The sequence below is a fragment of the Melanotaenia boesemani genome, chromosome 13, assembly GCF_017639745.1.
Source record: "Melanotaenia boesemani isolate fMelBoe1 chromosome 13, fMelBoe1.pri, whole genome shotgun sequence".
In the NCBI taxonomy this organism is placed as follows: Eukaryota; Metazoa; Chordata; class Actinopteri; order Atheriniformes; family Melanotaeniidae; genus Melanotaenia; species Melanotaenia boesemani.
Genome location: NC_055694.1, coordinates 19,509,898 through 19,524,875, shown reverse-complemented (window position 1 = coordinate 19,524,875; position 14,978 = coordinate 19,509,898). Strand labels below are relative to the sequence as shown.

Below are 14,978 nucleotides of genomic sequence, written 5' to 3'. Positions count from 1 at the left end.
TTTATGCATTTTGTTGTGTTTAATCAGACATTTTACACAAAACAATTACAAACATGGTGTCTATTACTATTCCAGTGGATACAGTGGAATCCAACATTTCTGGCTATGACAAATTCAAAGGTAAATGTAAAAGTTTGTCTCAGAACGAAGTCGTAGGAAGTGGAGATTGAGCACGCAGGAGGCCTTAGACAGCTGCTGCCTCTCATGGAGAGAAATTCTTCTGCCACTTTAGATCTCACATCATAATCCCTCCCTGCTGCTGTTTCGCCTCAGTGACAGTGGGGCTTCTTCAGGGATATCTGGACCACAATACCACAAGCTATGTGTATTAAAAAAACAACTTGTATATGTGTGGTATAAGATTCTTTAAGTCAGGTCTTCAGGCTTAAAAACACATGTATGATCATTAACATGTGACATTTCTGTGTGAAATGCTCTTTTTTAAACTATCCAGAAAATAACTGTTTTTCCAGCCTCTGTGCAGCGTGTTAACTGCCTATAATGAAAGCTGATGTGATGCTCGGCAGTTATTAACAAACAAGGCTTTTCTGCCTCTATTAGCGCGCCATCAAGCAGGAGTTTCTGTGCATCCACTTGTGCATGTTTGTAACTGAAAACAAGTAGCAAGTAGAGTAGTAAAAAGGGTGAGATGGCTTTTATTGGCTGAGCAGAACAGAAAAAAACAGAAAGAGTGACAAGAGGAGGTGGAGTGTGCAGAGAATGGGACGCACTGGCAGAGGAAAATCAGGGTCAACTGTCAGGACGCATTGACGCTGAAAGAAAGCAAACTCAAGTGGAGAGCCTGTGCTCTGATTTTCTCAAGATGAACTCATACTATCCTCATACACAAACTTCAAGGGTTGTGGTAAAGAACAGTGTAACCGACATGGACCAGAGAGATACAGCTGCATGTATTCTTGTGCAATTTAGTGGCAGTTATTTAAGAAGGAATGACACACGGCCTGAAGCAGGAAATGATATTTTTGGAATTCGAAGGCGTTTGATCGGACTTATCAGATGGGCTTTGCTTTGTGCTTCTGTTGGCTAAATATTCACTGCAGACCCAGCAGTAGACGACACAAACAAGAGCGGAGGAGTGTATCAGCTCACGAAATGAATATACGTGGAGTTCTCTGAATATTTTTTTTCATGTCAGTTATGCTGATTTAACATATTTAACATAATATTTATATTCTGGCTTATTATAGGCAAACATCATTTCAAGCCTTTCAGTAAGAGAGCTCTGTAGGTCTTTAATTACACAGAAATACGAGTACAGAGCGGCCCTGAAGCTGGATGCCCTGTTCCTGCAAAATTCAGATCATTAATAAATAAACGAAACAACCTTGGATGTTTGTTTTCATCCACTAAAAATGAAAGAAAGGAGACAATATCACAGACCAGACAAATAAACACTTGACCAGCTTGAGATTAAATGAAAGGTTCAAGAAGACAAGAAGTCAAACAACACAGGAGTGGATTTCAAAGAAAGAGACAGATAGAAAGAAATTACAAGAAAACAGCACTGAAAAGAAAAGTAGAATGCTGGAAAATAAAGCCATATCCACAACATCATTACCTTGCAGGGTTTATCAGAGGGAAATGTGAGAGAAGGACTGTAATGGAAAGAATTATGAAAAGAAATATAGAATAGAGAGAAATGCCAGTGGGGGGTGGAAAAAGAAGGTTCTTTGAGGAGAGGCGAGATTGGGACCATGAAATAAAATGTGGGCGAGAGGGGAGTTAAAGATAAAGGAATAAAAGATGAAAGCATGAAAATTTTAGAATCAAGTAATAATGGATGAAGTTGGGGGAGATAACAACGTGTGTGTAGATTAAAACACATCAAAATAATGACAAATAGAATTCATAAGAATCACATACAGTATATTTATATTGTTGACATATATTAATGTAAATGATAAAGGGTGGGGGGTGGGGACAAGCATCTTCACAGATATATTTTCTATTTTAAATGCAAGTATCTATTGACCTTGGTGAAAACTTAAAAACCTGCCGTTCATTACTTTGGGGAGCACGAGTAGCAGGTGATCAAACCCTGAACCTTCCAGGTAAACTAAACACACTTTGGCAGTATCTGAATAATGACTTATGGATGCAGAAATTTTTATTATTTTTCTTTGCTTTTGTCCCTAGAAAATAGAGACTAGATTTCATTGAATTACATATTATTATTATTTAGTATTTGTGCCATTTGAAACTGTATTCATATCTTAACATCCTCATTAATTATTAGAACATTTCGAAGATTTATTTGTTGTATTTTATGCTCCGTCTAGGGTTGGCAGACACAACATGAAAACAACTCATCTCACTCAGGCCTCAAGCTGGCTTGGAGACATTATGGAGGTTTAAAAAGTTAAGGAACTTTATTTAACACAGAGACAAAGCGCAAGGAGCTGAAATGCGTTAGTTTATTTCAGGTTTGGCTAAAGCCAGAATAGTTGAATGAAAAAGTGGAATGAAAAGAAAATGATAGCCCATACTTACAAACTTTCATTTCTTCATAAACATCTTTTTTTGAGTAGAAATGAAAAATCAAAAAGCATTTTTTTAATCTATCCTAATAAGAAATGCAAAGAGCACGGCACATGCACACTTAATATCCAAATGATGAGTATTTCTGCTAAAAACCACCACTTACAGTATCAGCAATACAGTCCTGACATCCCTTCCTGTGCTTCTTAACTACTCACAACTTTATTCATGTGAGCTGAATGACTGACAAGATGGCCGTCTGTGTCAGCCACCCACCTGTGACCCCAGTCAGCAGCTTACAAGACCAAGGCCAAAAGACGTTAAATGGTTTAGACTCCTGAAATCTCAGAAGTAAAGAAAGGAGGTGGAAACATTTATAAGAAACCAAGGCATCTCTGGTTGACCGCATCGTCTCAAACATATATCAAAAACCAGATGAGATGTTTCTCATTCTCAGGACAAGCACAGATGTATAAAGTGAGTGAGTGAGTGAGTGAGAGAGAGAGAGAGAGAGAGAGAGAGAGAGATTAATTTGATAGAAGCAATAGATTAAACAGTAATGAAAAGTAGATGACAGACAGAGGCTATGGGTTGCTGAATGTATAGATAACTCTGAGTTGATGTTTCCATTTAATAATAGTTGCTGTTTTGTCTGTGACTATTTACTTCCACATAATTTTAGGGTGGTAGTGATGTCCCAAAAAGATCATTTTGGGACATCACTGCCACCTGTATACTTTTAGGAATAATTACTGACAATGTTGCAGTAAGACCAACTTTGTCATGTTCGGATTGCTATTCATGAATCATGGCCAGTAAGGAATAAATGCTGCGAATTCTTGTTGTAGTGCCCCATGGTTACTTAAACTGAATGTGTAAATATACTTCCTGTGACTAATTCTCCACATGTGACACATTGTTGTTTTCAAGTAGTTAATGAAGGAGATGAGCATCCACAGCAAGTCGATCCTCCCTGTTGTTGTCTGACACAGTTCCTAGTGAGCGGGCCGCAGCAAGACCTGTCTCTCCATTTCCCATCAAACATCTGCCATCACTGTTGGCACATGTATGACAAGCTTGTTCAACATCATGTTAATAATAATCATACGGATCCTGTCATGATCCTAACAATTGTAACAAACAGTTGTTTTCTGAAAATCCCTGCAACATGGCATACTCCCCTTAAACAACTCACTTTCAGGGAATGTGAGTGGGAAAAAACAGCAAAACTTTCAAACTACTCTTAATAAGTACTTCTTCCTTGTTATCAGGCAGGCACCTGATTATCAGTATTTGGGGTACCAGAAGCTCAAAATAAGACTCAAGAGCAGAATAAGCTGCTTGGCATTGGCAGATAAGAGTTGACAATATTTTTGTGGATGCAACTCAAATCTGCTGCTTACACCAGAAATACTGCTGCATCATTTAAAAGAGAAGGAATGGTTTATTGCAAATATGCATTGTTTCAAAAATAAATAACCCACTAAAAAATTTCCTGAGGGTAAGCAACACATGACTATAAAATCAGTTTATTTTATGAATCTTGAAAAATCTCATACGAAAGAAAAGTAAATTTTGAATGAAACGGGAAAAGTTAAAAAGGTGTGAGAGGAGAGTAGTCTGAATTGGGTTCTGGAGCAGTACCCCACCTCATACATCGAACTCAACCGCCAGCCGCGAGTGATTCCAAGCCAGCGTACAACCCATCCACCAGAGAGGCTGAGAATCTGCCCCACCTGGCTTCTCCTGGTAGATATGCACGTATTGGCCCATTATTTCTGTTCACCCGCTCACCCATTGGTCAGGTGATACCCTGTGAGGGTAACCATTGGCTCTTGTCTCAGACCTTCCCCGAGGTGATTGGTTGAGTGACGAGCACTCTGCATGTGACCTCTACAATGAGCTTCTTCCCACACCAGGAAGTGAAAGGGCATCAAACGTATATAATGCCACCCTAAAACAATACAAATCTCGTTCTGGTGCATCGTCATACTCACTTATATAGTAGAAAACGAACGACAAATAGACACTTTGTTTTAATCCAAATAACCTAATAGTCGTTAAATCCGTGTAACACTCTAAAATGTACAACAGAAACTACATTTTTATGGGAAGAAATGCATGATGGGAAACAACGGCATAGGCGTCCGCTTGCTCTAAAGAGAAAACACTGATATCTACAAAATTAAAATAAAAACCCCAATCATCATTCATTTATGCAATTTTGTCAACAATAAACCCCCTTATGGATGTAGAAAATGTCAAATAAACGGTTTTAAACAAAACAACGAAATATCCAACCCCTTAAGGACCCCAAAAGAAAACACATTTTACATCACGATCGCAATAGGCTACATGGAAAATTTCCCATGATGCCTTGAAGTTTGGAATATTTAATCTATTTCTTTTCTAACTAAATATACACATCTGACCTATTTTAAAGCGATTATATTTTATATTAGAAACTTTCGTTTTGCAAGACTGACATTCCTGCCAAATCCAATTTCAGGGGCACCATGATCGTGAATGATTCTTGTTCGTCGCCCTTAATAGTCCCCTCGACCGATATACACATCCGGGCATTCAGAAGGCTTGCACTCTGGGCTACAAACAGAGAACATGGTTTCTCCACAAACCGCCCAGGGGAAAGTCCCCGGACCCGAAGCAGAAAGTGCTCTGGTTAAATCCAGCGTTGACGCGCTCTATACCGATCCAAGCGGAGATGTTCGGTCGAACTGAGCTTGGTACTTGCACGTCGACTTTGTCAGCATTCATAGTAATGCAAGCGTGTTCACGCTTCAACAGAACGGGGCTCATTCTCCGAATGCACATTTTATTTTCCACGGTATTTTGTTTTATTGTTTATATGTTTTTGTTTCATTTTAATCCTTAGTGCCAACTACGAAGCCTTGCAGCAGCCCTAACAGTATATTAAGTAAAACGTACATTTAAAAAGTCAAGTTTATTAGCAGTGCACGCAATGAAAATGAAATTAATGTAGAATAAAGTTCTGAATCTTAGACAGGAGTGAGCGTTATTTGACCACAAAGACCCCAGTCCCAGAGAAACTACTTTGAAGTTTAAGACGTGTTTACTTCTCCATCTTGTGGTACAAAATGTGAAGCGCAGCCCGGACATCAGCACCAAGCAGTGCTCAACAAGCAGTAATTTTAATGTGAAGTTAGACATGAATTGTGTATAAAATAATAAGTCTTGATAAACAATGCTCAGACCTTTTAATTTTACTACAGATTCTTTTCCCAAAATGTTATATATTTTTGCTAAACAATTAACAGCTTGCTTGAACTTTAGATTTATTACACAGTCTAATTAGATTCTGAGAATTATTATGCATTTTACATAGCAATTCTGGGTGAGTTTTCTTATAACCTTATCATAAAAAAGTCTGTCAATACAACAGAAGTAGCAGGAAAAGCAAAGCACACAGTTTGCATGGTCATTATTGTTCTGTACTGTATGTTCTGAAAATGGCCTGTGAGTCTCCATTTTCTATAGTCTCATCTTTCTGGGAGAACAAAGATGCTTCCTTTACTAGATACCACTAGAGGGAGCACCGTGTCTGCAGCATCCATCCTAATACCCGCTGACATGAGAGCACACGCTGACACACATGGACAGACTGTACGCTACAGGATTAGATGGTGCACAAAAAAGATTATAGTGTCACATGGTGGACCCTCCAAATGGTGGTTTCCAGTAGCTTACTTATCTCTTTCAGCTATCCCACAATTCACTTGGGATGGGCGTAGGCTCACGTAGCAACAGCATCACAAAGGTTCAGCTCCTCCTTGCTGTACAGAGGGAGGGAGAGACAGAGTGGATCAGGGTCAGATGAATTCCAAACGGAGTGCCGGTGGCAGTGTGTGCAAATGAAGAGAGAGGGGTGTGCATGTGTGTGAGAGAGGACAAGTCAGAGAGGGCTGGAGAGAGAATTGTGTGTGTACCAGAGAAAGAGAGAGAGGCAGAGAGGAAACCCAGGCAGGAGGAGACGTAAGGAGAGGAACAAGAAGTGGGGCAGTAGGTAAAAAACAAGATAAGAGAACCCGGTCTGAGACGGAAGATGGCTGAGCCAGAGCTGAAATCGAGAAGCAGTCGGGAGAGTGTTGCCAAGGCGGCGAGCCAGGAGAAGATGGGAGGTAGGTAAAGTGCATGTTTACTCTCCTGTAAATGCCACATGGTGCAGAGCTGCATTATTCCACCACACGCTCTGATGCAATATTGCCTGATACAAGAGTGGAGCTTTTGTGGTGCATCGTGATGTTTTGGGTGTGTGAGGTGGTAACAGGTGACAAAGATGGCAGGTATGGGTATGTGAGAAAAAAACAAGTAGGTTTTGTATAGGAAGAGCCCCATTTATATTCCCCTAAATCTGATTCAGAATGAATTGTTCATCTGTCTTACAGGACACAATGTCCCCACACATGCAGTCATATAAGTTTGGTGTTATATTTTGTCATATAGAAAAATGTCTCAGCAGAAAACTTGCCTTTCTCTCTGTTGGCCATTTGCAAAACTCTCTTGTCTGATCTTCTCCTGCTCTGTTGTCCTCTCCTCCCCAGCAATTGACCAAGATGGTGTTATTGTGGAGCAACTAGCATCACCATCAGCCCCCATGGTTTCAGCACCAACTGCCACAACTCCCACCAACAGTCTGGCTGACAAGGGTGAAAAGATTGTGCTGAAGCGCAGCATTACGCTCTTCAACGGAGTGGGAATGATCATAGGCACCATCATCGGCTCAGGCATTTTCGTTACTCCAACTGGCGTAGTCAAAGAGACCGGCTCAGCTGGCCTCTCCTTGATCGTCTGGTCTGCATGTGGAGTAGTGTCTACCATGGGCGCCTTATGTTATGCTGAGTTGGGCACGACCATCGCTAAGTCTGGCGGAGACTATACTTATATCCTAGAGGTGTATGGTGAACTGGCAGCCTTTCTAAAGCTGTGGGTGGAGATGCTAATCATTCGGCCATCATCGCAGTATGTGGTGTCACTGGTGTTTGCCACCTACCTTCTTAAACCCCTCTACCCCAGCTGTTCTGTGCCAGATAGTGCTGCTAAACTCATTGCCTGCCTGTGTCTAAGTGAGTAAATTAAGCTGCTGGGGTTACTCTAAAAAGCAGCTTAAGAATTTTTCTAAGTAATTTTAAATGCACTTATTTGGTCTACCTCACTGGAGGAGAGTATTCCCCAAATTCCTGATTGTTATATGTTGTGTATCTCTCCACTTCTCATAGCTTCTCTGACATTTGTGAACTGTATCAGTGTGAGGGCAGCCACCAAAGTCCAGGACTTGTTCACAGCTTCTAAATTATTAGCTCTGATCATCATCATCCTCTTTGGTTTCATCCAGATTTCTACAGGTGAGTACCAAACAGAATAATAGAACCAAATAACTCATGAAAACCTCCAGATCAGATTACTGCTACTATAATATCTGATCTGATTATGCTTAATAGCAGTAACATTACTTCTCTTGTACAAAACATTTGCTTAAGTTTTCCTCATATATATGAAAACCTGACACCTTAATCGTGGTAAGCCAAGCAGACAAGTTAGACAAGTTTGAGACCAAAGCTGGTAAAACAGTCTATTGTTTGTGGCCTTCCATCAAAATATATCCATAACACAGTAGCCTACCATGTGTTTTAGTGTAAAAGGTAACATGGTTGTGTGAAATGTGCATACGATAAGGCTTATTTAATTAATAGAAACTCGAAATAAACTTTAAAAGTCTGTAAAAACCTGTTCAAACAGAAAACATTCTGCTTTAAGTGTGTTTCTTAGCCTGCAGCTGTGCTAAGTATCTTAAGTCAATATTAAGCTCTTCTTTATATTATTATTTGCAATAAAGAGGGTAATTAAAGCGTACAGTAAAAATAAAAAGTTAGCATTTTTTAGGTTTTATCTCAGTATGCAGTTATATAAGTTGCTATTCCTGTAAACTCTCATATTTACATGTACAGTATAAATGTTTTTTTCTTTTGTCTCTAATGATCAACAAATTGTTGACCGACGTTAATGTGCTCAATGAAGCAGACTGCAGGCCTTTCAGTTTGTTAGCACAGTTGCTGAGTCTGAACACAAGGCTTGTCTGTCTGAAGCCCTGTGATTGAGTCTTGGTGTGCAGCCATGTGCACATGCATCTATGTGGGTGTACTTTGAGGCTGAATGCTACTGTGCTTAATTACTTTGATGCATATCTCATTATCACAGTGTTTAATATAAGAGAAGATGTATGAAAGTATTTGATTTGGAGGGAATTTGTATAAACTCACTGACCCAAAACCCAGTGGCAATGAAAACAATGTCTTAAATAGGTGTTGACACAGTTGCTGCTGATTCACATGTGCTATTTCTTCTCCATTAAATTAAAAGTTAATATTCAGTTTGTGGTTTTCAGAGTTGTAGCAGCAAAAGGACTGAATGTCCAGCCACACCATTCAGAAAAAAAAAAAAAAAAAAAATCAGCACGCGGGAAGACAGTGCGGCCTTCCAGTGCGGCCTTCCAGTGCTGCATGCTACATCTGCTCCTCTCCCTCCTTTTTCAAAGCCACACCCTCCACCATTGTGCACCACACAATGTTACCATGGTAACTAGGTGGCAAAGCTTGGCGGCTGTTGTCACAGTGTGGTCTCTAAGAGTACATGTGATAGAAGTACAGAGTGAGAAAGCAGTTTATGTGTAATAAGGCTCACTGACAGATGAGTCATTAACATCTGAAAGGGACAGGTAGAGGAGAGTCACACACAACCTAAACTTCACATTCAGCTCCTTTTAACACACACATGCACAGATTCTTTGAAAGTGTCATTCCCCGATGGTCCGCAGAATCTACTGGCTGCCGCGGATAAATGAATGGACTGAAGTTTCACACATATTCCTGCTCATGTTGAAATGTCAGTTTGGTCTGAGTTGATTAGGATTCTGCACATGAAAGGATATGCTCTGCTTGCTAGTTTCTGGTTGAAAATGTCAGGCATGTCAAAGGAAACCTGCACTGGTATATGAAATAAAAAGTGGCAGCAGCTCTGAAGGAGAATCCATTAAATGTCTAAATAGATAACGCAAAACTAAAACTGTTTTCATACAACGCTTTTCTTCTGTTTATGTGCAGGTGACGTGCCGTATCTGACACCAGAAAAGGCATTTGAAGGCAGCAAACTGGGAGTAAACAATATTGTCTTGGCACTCTACAGTGGTCTCTTTGCTTTTGGTGGCTGGTGAGAGATTTATTGGCTTTTGATGATAAATCATAGCTGAAATTTGTTTGCTTTGCAGAATGATTGATAGTAATTTCATCCAATCTCTTAAAGTGATATACACTTCTTTTTTTTATTCCAGGAATTACCTGAACTATGTAACTGAGGAGATGATCAATCCAGAGAGGTGATGTAAATGTGATGAAGGTTGATTTCAGGATTCTCCTGTAAATATATGCCAATGGCATGACTACCCTCATCCATGACAAAGCTTGTTTACCATGAGTGGTCTGCATGGAGATGCAGCATAGAAAGTGACATGAGCACAAGCTTGGTTTCATTGCATTTACTTGCATCAGATTATTAAACATTCCAGCTATTTTGTCCATTCCTTGCTATACGCCTCAAATCTAACATTTTAACATTGATGCTTTTTTGGATGAAATCCAGCATGACTGGTCACTCTGACTAGAAATGATGTTTTTCGATTATATATCTGTTTGGAATTCCTTAAATTGAACTTAAATTCAAACACAGAGCTCAATTATTACAGTTTTTTATTGCATAGAAAACATGATGTCAGGATCTTCTTTCTTCAAATGACCTTTGATCACTCCTCCATCGACAGGAATCTGCCCCTGGCTATTATCATATCGATGCCTATAGTAACGGTGGTGTATGTTCTAACTAACTTGGCCTACTTTACCACCATATCTCCTCAAGTCATGGTGGAGTCAGAGGCTGTTGCTGTGGTGAGCATGAACACTTTAGACCCATGTATTAATCTTAATCTTAACCTTGAGTGGTTGTTTTTCACAAAGTGTGTGAACTGCTTTCATGTGTGCTGCTTTGCAGAGTTTTGGGGAGTACCATCTTGGTGTGATGTCCTGGCTGATTCCTGTCTTTGTAGGATTGTCTTGCTTCGGAGCTGTCAACGGATCTCTCTTCACCTCAGCTCGGTGAGCAAAACAAAAATACTGACATCATTTTTTGCTATGAGGGGAGGAAGGGGTGGCTGTTATAAGATCTGCTGCTGTTTAAGGGTGGCAGTTTTTTATAGGCCAAAAGTTTCAGTGGAAAATAAACACTAAGGGCATCTTTCTCTTCTAGCTTGTTCTATGCTGGAGCTCGAGAGGGTCAACTCCCTGCTGCTCTGGGGCTGGTTCACACAGACCTGTTCACACCTGTGCCGTCCCTCATCTTCACAGTAAGACTGCTGCTGTACGCAGATGATTTGACAGTGACTTTTATTGGAGAAAGGGACATTCATTCATGTATCCTCCAGCAGTGGCCATAAATACAGATCAAACACTAATTAAAAATTTGTATGATGTTCGTATTTATATACTATGATCAGGCCAAAGACTAAATGCAATGTTTTGTTTTTTTCTCCCTTGCATTAGTGTTTGCTGTCAATGATGTATGCCATTTCCCAGGACATCTTCTCTGTCATCAATCTGTTCAGCTTCTTCACTTGGTTGTGCGTTGGTATGGCCATAGCCGGCTTGGTGTGGTTGCGGTTGACCAAACCCAACCTCAGACGGCCTATCAAGGTAAAGTCTGAAAGGTGATGGCTGTAAATGGAAAATGCTCAGTGTAGGGGTGTTTTTTTTTGTGTGTGTGAAGTCCATTTTAGATGTTAGGATTACTGAGAGGTGACCCTGACTCTACCTGAACCTTAGCCAATTTCTTTGTCTGCCCCAAAACATCAACATGTACACAGGTTACTCAAAGCTGTTACTATTGTTATTGTTTATAATAGTGCCATTGTATCACTGCTCTTGTTATTAGTTGGAAGTGGAATCATACTGTGTTTCCATGTTCGGAGGGAGCGGTGTCTATCTCTTTGTTTCTCCTTCATCGTGGGAATGTTACTTCAGTAAACCACAGTCTTTCATCTTTCCTTTGATCCAGACTGTTCTTAGCCATTTGTTTTATAAGATAAACTACTTTCAAGTAATCAGAGATCTCTACTTTATGTGTAAACCATTTATGAAACAACAGTTGTTGATTTGTTGAGTCTAAATTCAGAAATTCTGTCGGGACAAAAGACTGTTTCCTTAGATGACAATGCTCAATGAATCTGCTATATACTATAGCTTTGCCAAAATACAGTTAGCAAATTTGATAAAGAGATGTGCATTATCAGTCACATTTCTGGGAGAATGTGTGAGTGTAGAGATATTAACTAATAAATTCAAACAAAATATAGTAAAATCTCAAATAACAGTTACAGTAAAATTGCTTAAACTGGATTTTAAATTGTGGTAGACATACGTGGTAAAAAGTACTCCATTACAAGTGAAATATGGCACAGATCAAAACAAATTCTGTGTTACAGTACAACAAGATATCATGATTTATTTGTTTAATAGGATTTTCTGTAATTGATCCAAATCCACAAAATAGATTTGCAACTACATTAATTACATATTACAAAAGTGTAGTGGAGTTAAAAAAAAATAAAAAAAATAAAGGGATACTGTGCAAAATGTGAATTAAAAGCACAATGCAAATGATTTACAACTCTCATAAATGAATAATTTAAGAAATAATTATACATAAACAACATGTCAAATGTTGAAAGTGAGACCTTTTACTGTTTCATGAAAAATATTTTTTTTGTTCAATTAAACCAATAATAATAATAATTGTTCAATTTGGGCTGCAACAAAAACGTCTCAAAAAGTCTAAAAGACCATTCGGTCAGGTTCATGTTTACCTTTTTGCAGCTCTTTTTTTTTCTTTAAAAAAAAGAGCAGTCTGTAATATTCTGGAAACTGAGAAGACCCAATGCTGAACATGTAGAAGAGGATTTGTAATCCAGTTCATACCTTTTATAGCATTCTAGCTGCTCAACCACCATTGATATATATTTTGTTGTCTGTGCAGGCCACACCAGCACCCGCACTCTTCCACTACACTAACCGCCAAAAATTTGTACACATTGTCCCATTGAATGAAATGGGTAAGTGTGTCCAAACCTCTGACAGGCAGCGTACATAGAGGCGCTGTTCTAATCTCCATCACTTGTGCAAAAGATGCAGTAACATTGTTCCTGTCAGGATGGGAGCATATGCTGCTTTAAATTCTATATATACCACATGGTAAAGTTGTTCTTTCCAGATGTGGAAGTTGTCTGTTTTCTAAGTACTAATACAGCCCTATACCAAAAGAAATTGTTCCACAATTTGATGATGCAAATTCTTGCCGATTCCTGAGCCTCTGCCCAGCTTTATTTATTTGTTGCTACTTAGCTGTTTCTTTTAGTACCACATACTGTTCCAGTATTTACTGTCACTTTCCAAACTTTCTTTAAATGTATTGCCCTCAAATTTAAGAAGAGCTAATATTGTTCAAGAAGCAGTAAAATGTCTTACTCTCAATATTTGCCATGTTTTCATCATTTGCATTTAGTTTTTATTTCAATCTTACCCTGCCCCCTCATTTTTCAGGTAATGGAGTTGGACAAACTTCCCATCAAGTAAATAAATAGAAAGTATATGAAGTTGCATGAAATGAAAAATACTAAACTACAAGTACATCAAAACTGTACTTGAGTGAAGTAACTAAGTAGCTTTCCAACAATTGTATATATAAGTTGTGTTAGTGTTAGATTAGATTTAGATTAGAAGGTTTATTTTGAACATAATGACATAATATAAAAACAAAAATGGAAATAAAATATACATCCAAAAAAAAAAAAAAGTTCAAAAGGAGTGGGTGGAAGCATAAGCTCATATAATCCCACCCCAGTAAATTACAACAACCCTCAGATATTATACCATTTTACAACCACTACCAGGCACAACATAATCTTATAAAAACAATAGTACTAATAACAACATTTAGTCTATATGATCAATAACCCCTTGTATATAAGTATTGTACTATCAATATTCTTGTGTGTTCATTCATTGTGCTGGCACTCAGTAGTACTCAGTAATAATTCTCCCAACAGGTCAGCTACTGGTTTTTCCTTCATTCTCCCCTCACAAAACTGGAGCAAACACCTGCTGGTTTATTTCCTTTCTTTAGGTATATCTTTTCATCCCGGTAACTTTCGTGTTGGGGTGTGTCTTCATGATCGTCGTGTCTTTTTGGGCTGCTCCGTATGAGTGCCTGATAGGCAGCAGCATTATTCTCACAGGCGTCCCTGCATATCTGCTGGGCTACAAGTGGAAGAAACCCCATATGGTCAAGAAGATGCTGGGTGAGTGAGATGCTGGGTTTGTTTATTTTCAGTAGCGTCTTTGTTTGTTCAGGCGAGGCTGGAGAAGCATTCATTACAGTTTGTTATGAAATTCATGTGAGAATGTTGGCTTGAGCATACCTTGGACACTGAAAGTTTTATTTGTTTATATTGTTGGTGCAGAGGGCAAGATTTTGATGAAGTGTAAATAAACTCTGACAGCATTTCACCTAGCAAAACAAACAAAAAAAAAAAAACTAATGAGATGAGTTATTTCTCCTCAGAAATCTTCACAATGTTCTGCCAGAAGATCTTCATGGCTGTTCCCGAGGAGAAGGAGCAGCGTGAGGAGACTGAGTGATGCTGGATGGACTGAACCAGATAAAAAACAGATGTTTTTTTGGAGTGTTTACATTCATTCACCTGTAATTTGGCTGCCACATTTTTTTTTACTTTGTTTTACCAGGTAACTGTGGCAGAAATTCATATCTACAAGAGCGAGAGGCAAGCTTGGAAAAGGAGAATTTATTTTATGACCTCCTCTTCAATATTAAATCAGGAATCAGCATTTAGGTATTTTCCACTTCTTTTTTTAAAGTAACACGACCTGTTAGTTACACCTCCTTTAATATTAAAACATGCTGTTATTGGAGAGCTCTGCTTTTAACTTGAGATTATGTGCCACAAGCACATAATAGTTATTCACTGGAAAAACAATCAAAATCTGCACACAATACATTTTACTGGCCTATAGTGTTATTTTTACAAGTGTACAAATGAGCAGTTTATAGAAAAAGGAAAAGACAGTTTTGACTACATAGTTAACACTTGTTTAGAATCTAGGAGTGGATGGCTTTACCTGTCAGGTAAACCAAAGAACTTAGCTACAGTCACTAATATAACAAATAAACTGATAGTATAGAAATGTCAGTAAGAATAAAGAAGCATAGCATTAGCATATCACTGACTAAATTTTACCCATACTAATATTAGTTTTAAATAACACTGAAATTCCATTTTATATTACTTTTATACTAATTTCTGGTTTGAACCTGCAACAGTTTCA

The 14,978-nt window shown here is 38.7% G+C and overlaps 1 protein-coding gene across 1 annotated transcript; it reads left to right on the top strand.

Annotated features, from left to right (window-relative positions):
• Positions 1-6,135: 6,135 nt before the first annotated feature.
• On the top strand, positions 6,136-14,667 carry LOC121652106 (large neutral amino acids transporter small subunit 1-like). The gene is made up of 11 exons (XM_042004676.1): positions 6,136-6,656; positions 7,080-7,601; positions 7,755-7,880; positions 9,636-9,741; positions 9,863-9,907; positions 10,349-10,472; positions 10,576-10,679; positions 10,831-10,927; positions 11,124-11,273; positions 13,759-13,933; positions 14,197-14,667. The coding sequence occupies exons 1-11, from the start codon at positions 6,581-6,583 to the stop codon at positions 14,271-14,273; spliced, it is 1,602 nt and encodes a 533-aa protein (XP_041860610.1). The 5' UTR covers positions 6,136-6,580; the 3' UTR covers positions 14,274-14,667.
• The last annotated feature ends 311 nt before the right edge of the window (positions 14,668-14,978 follow it).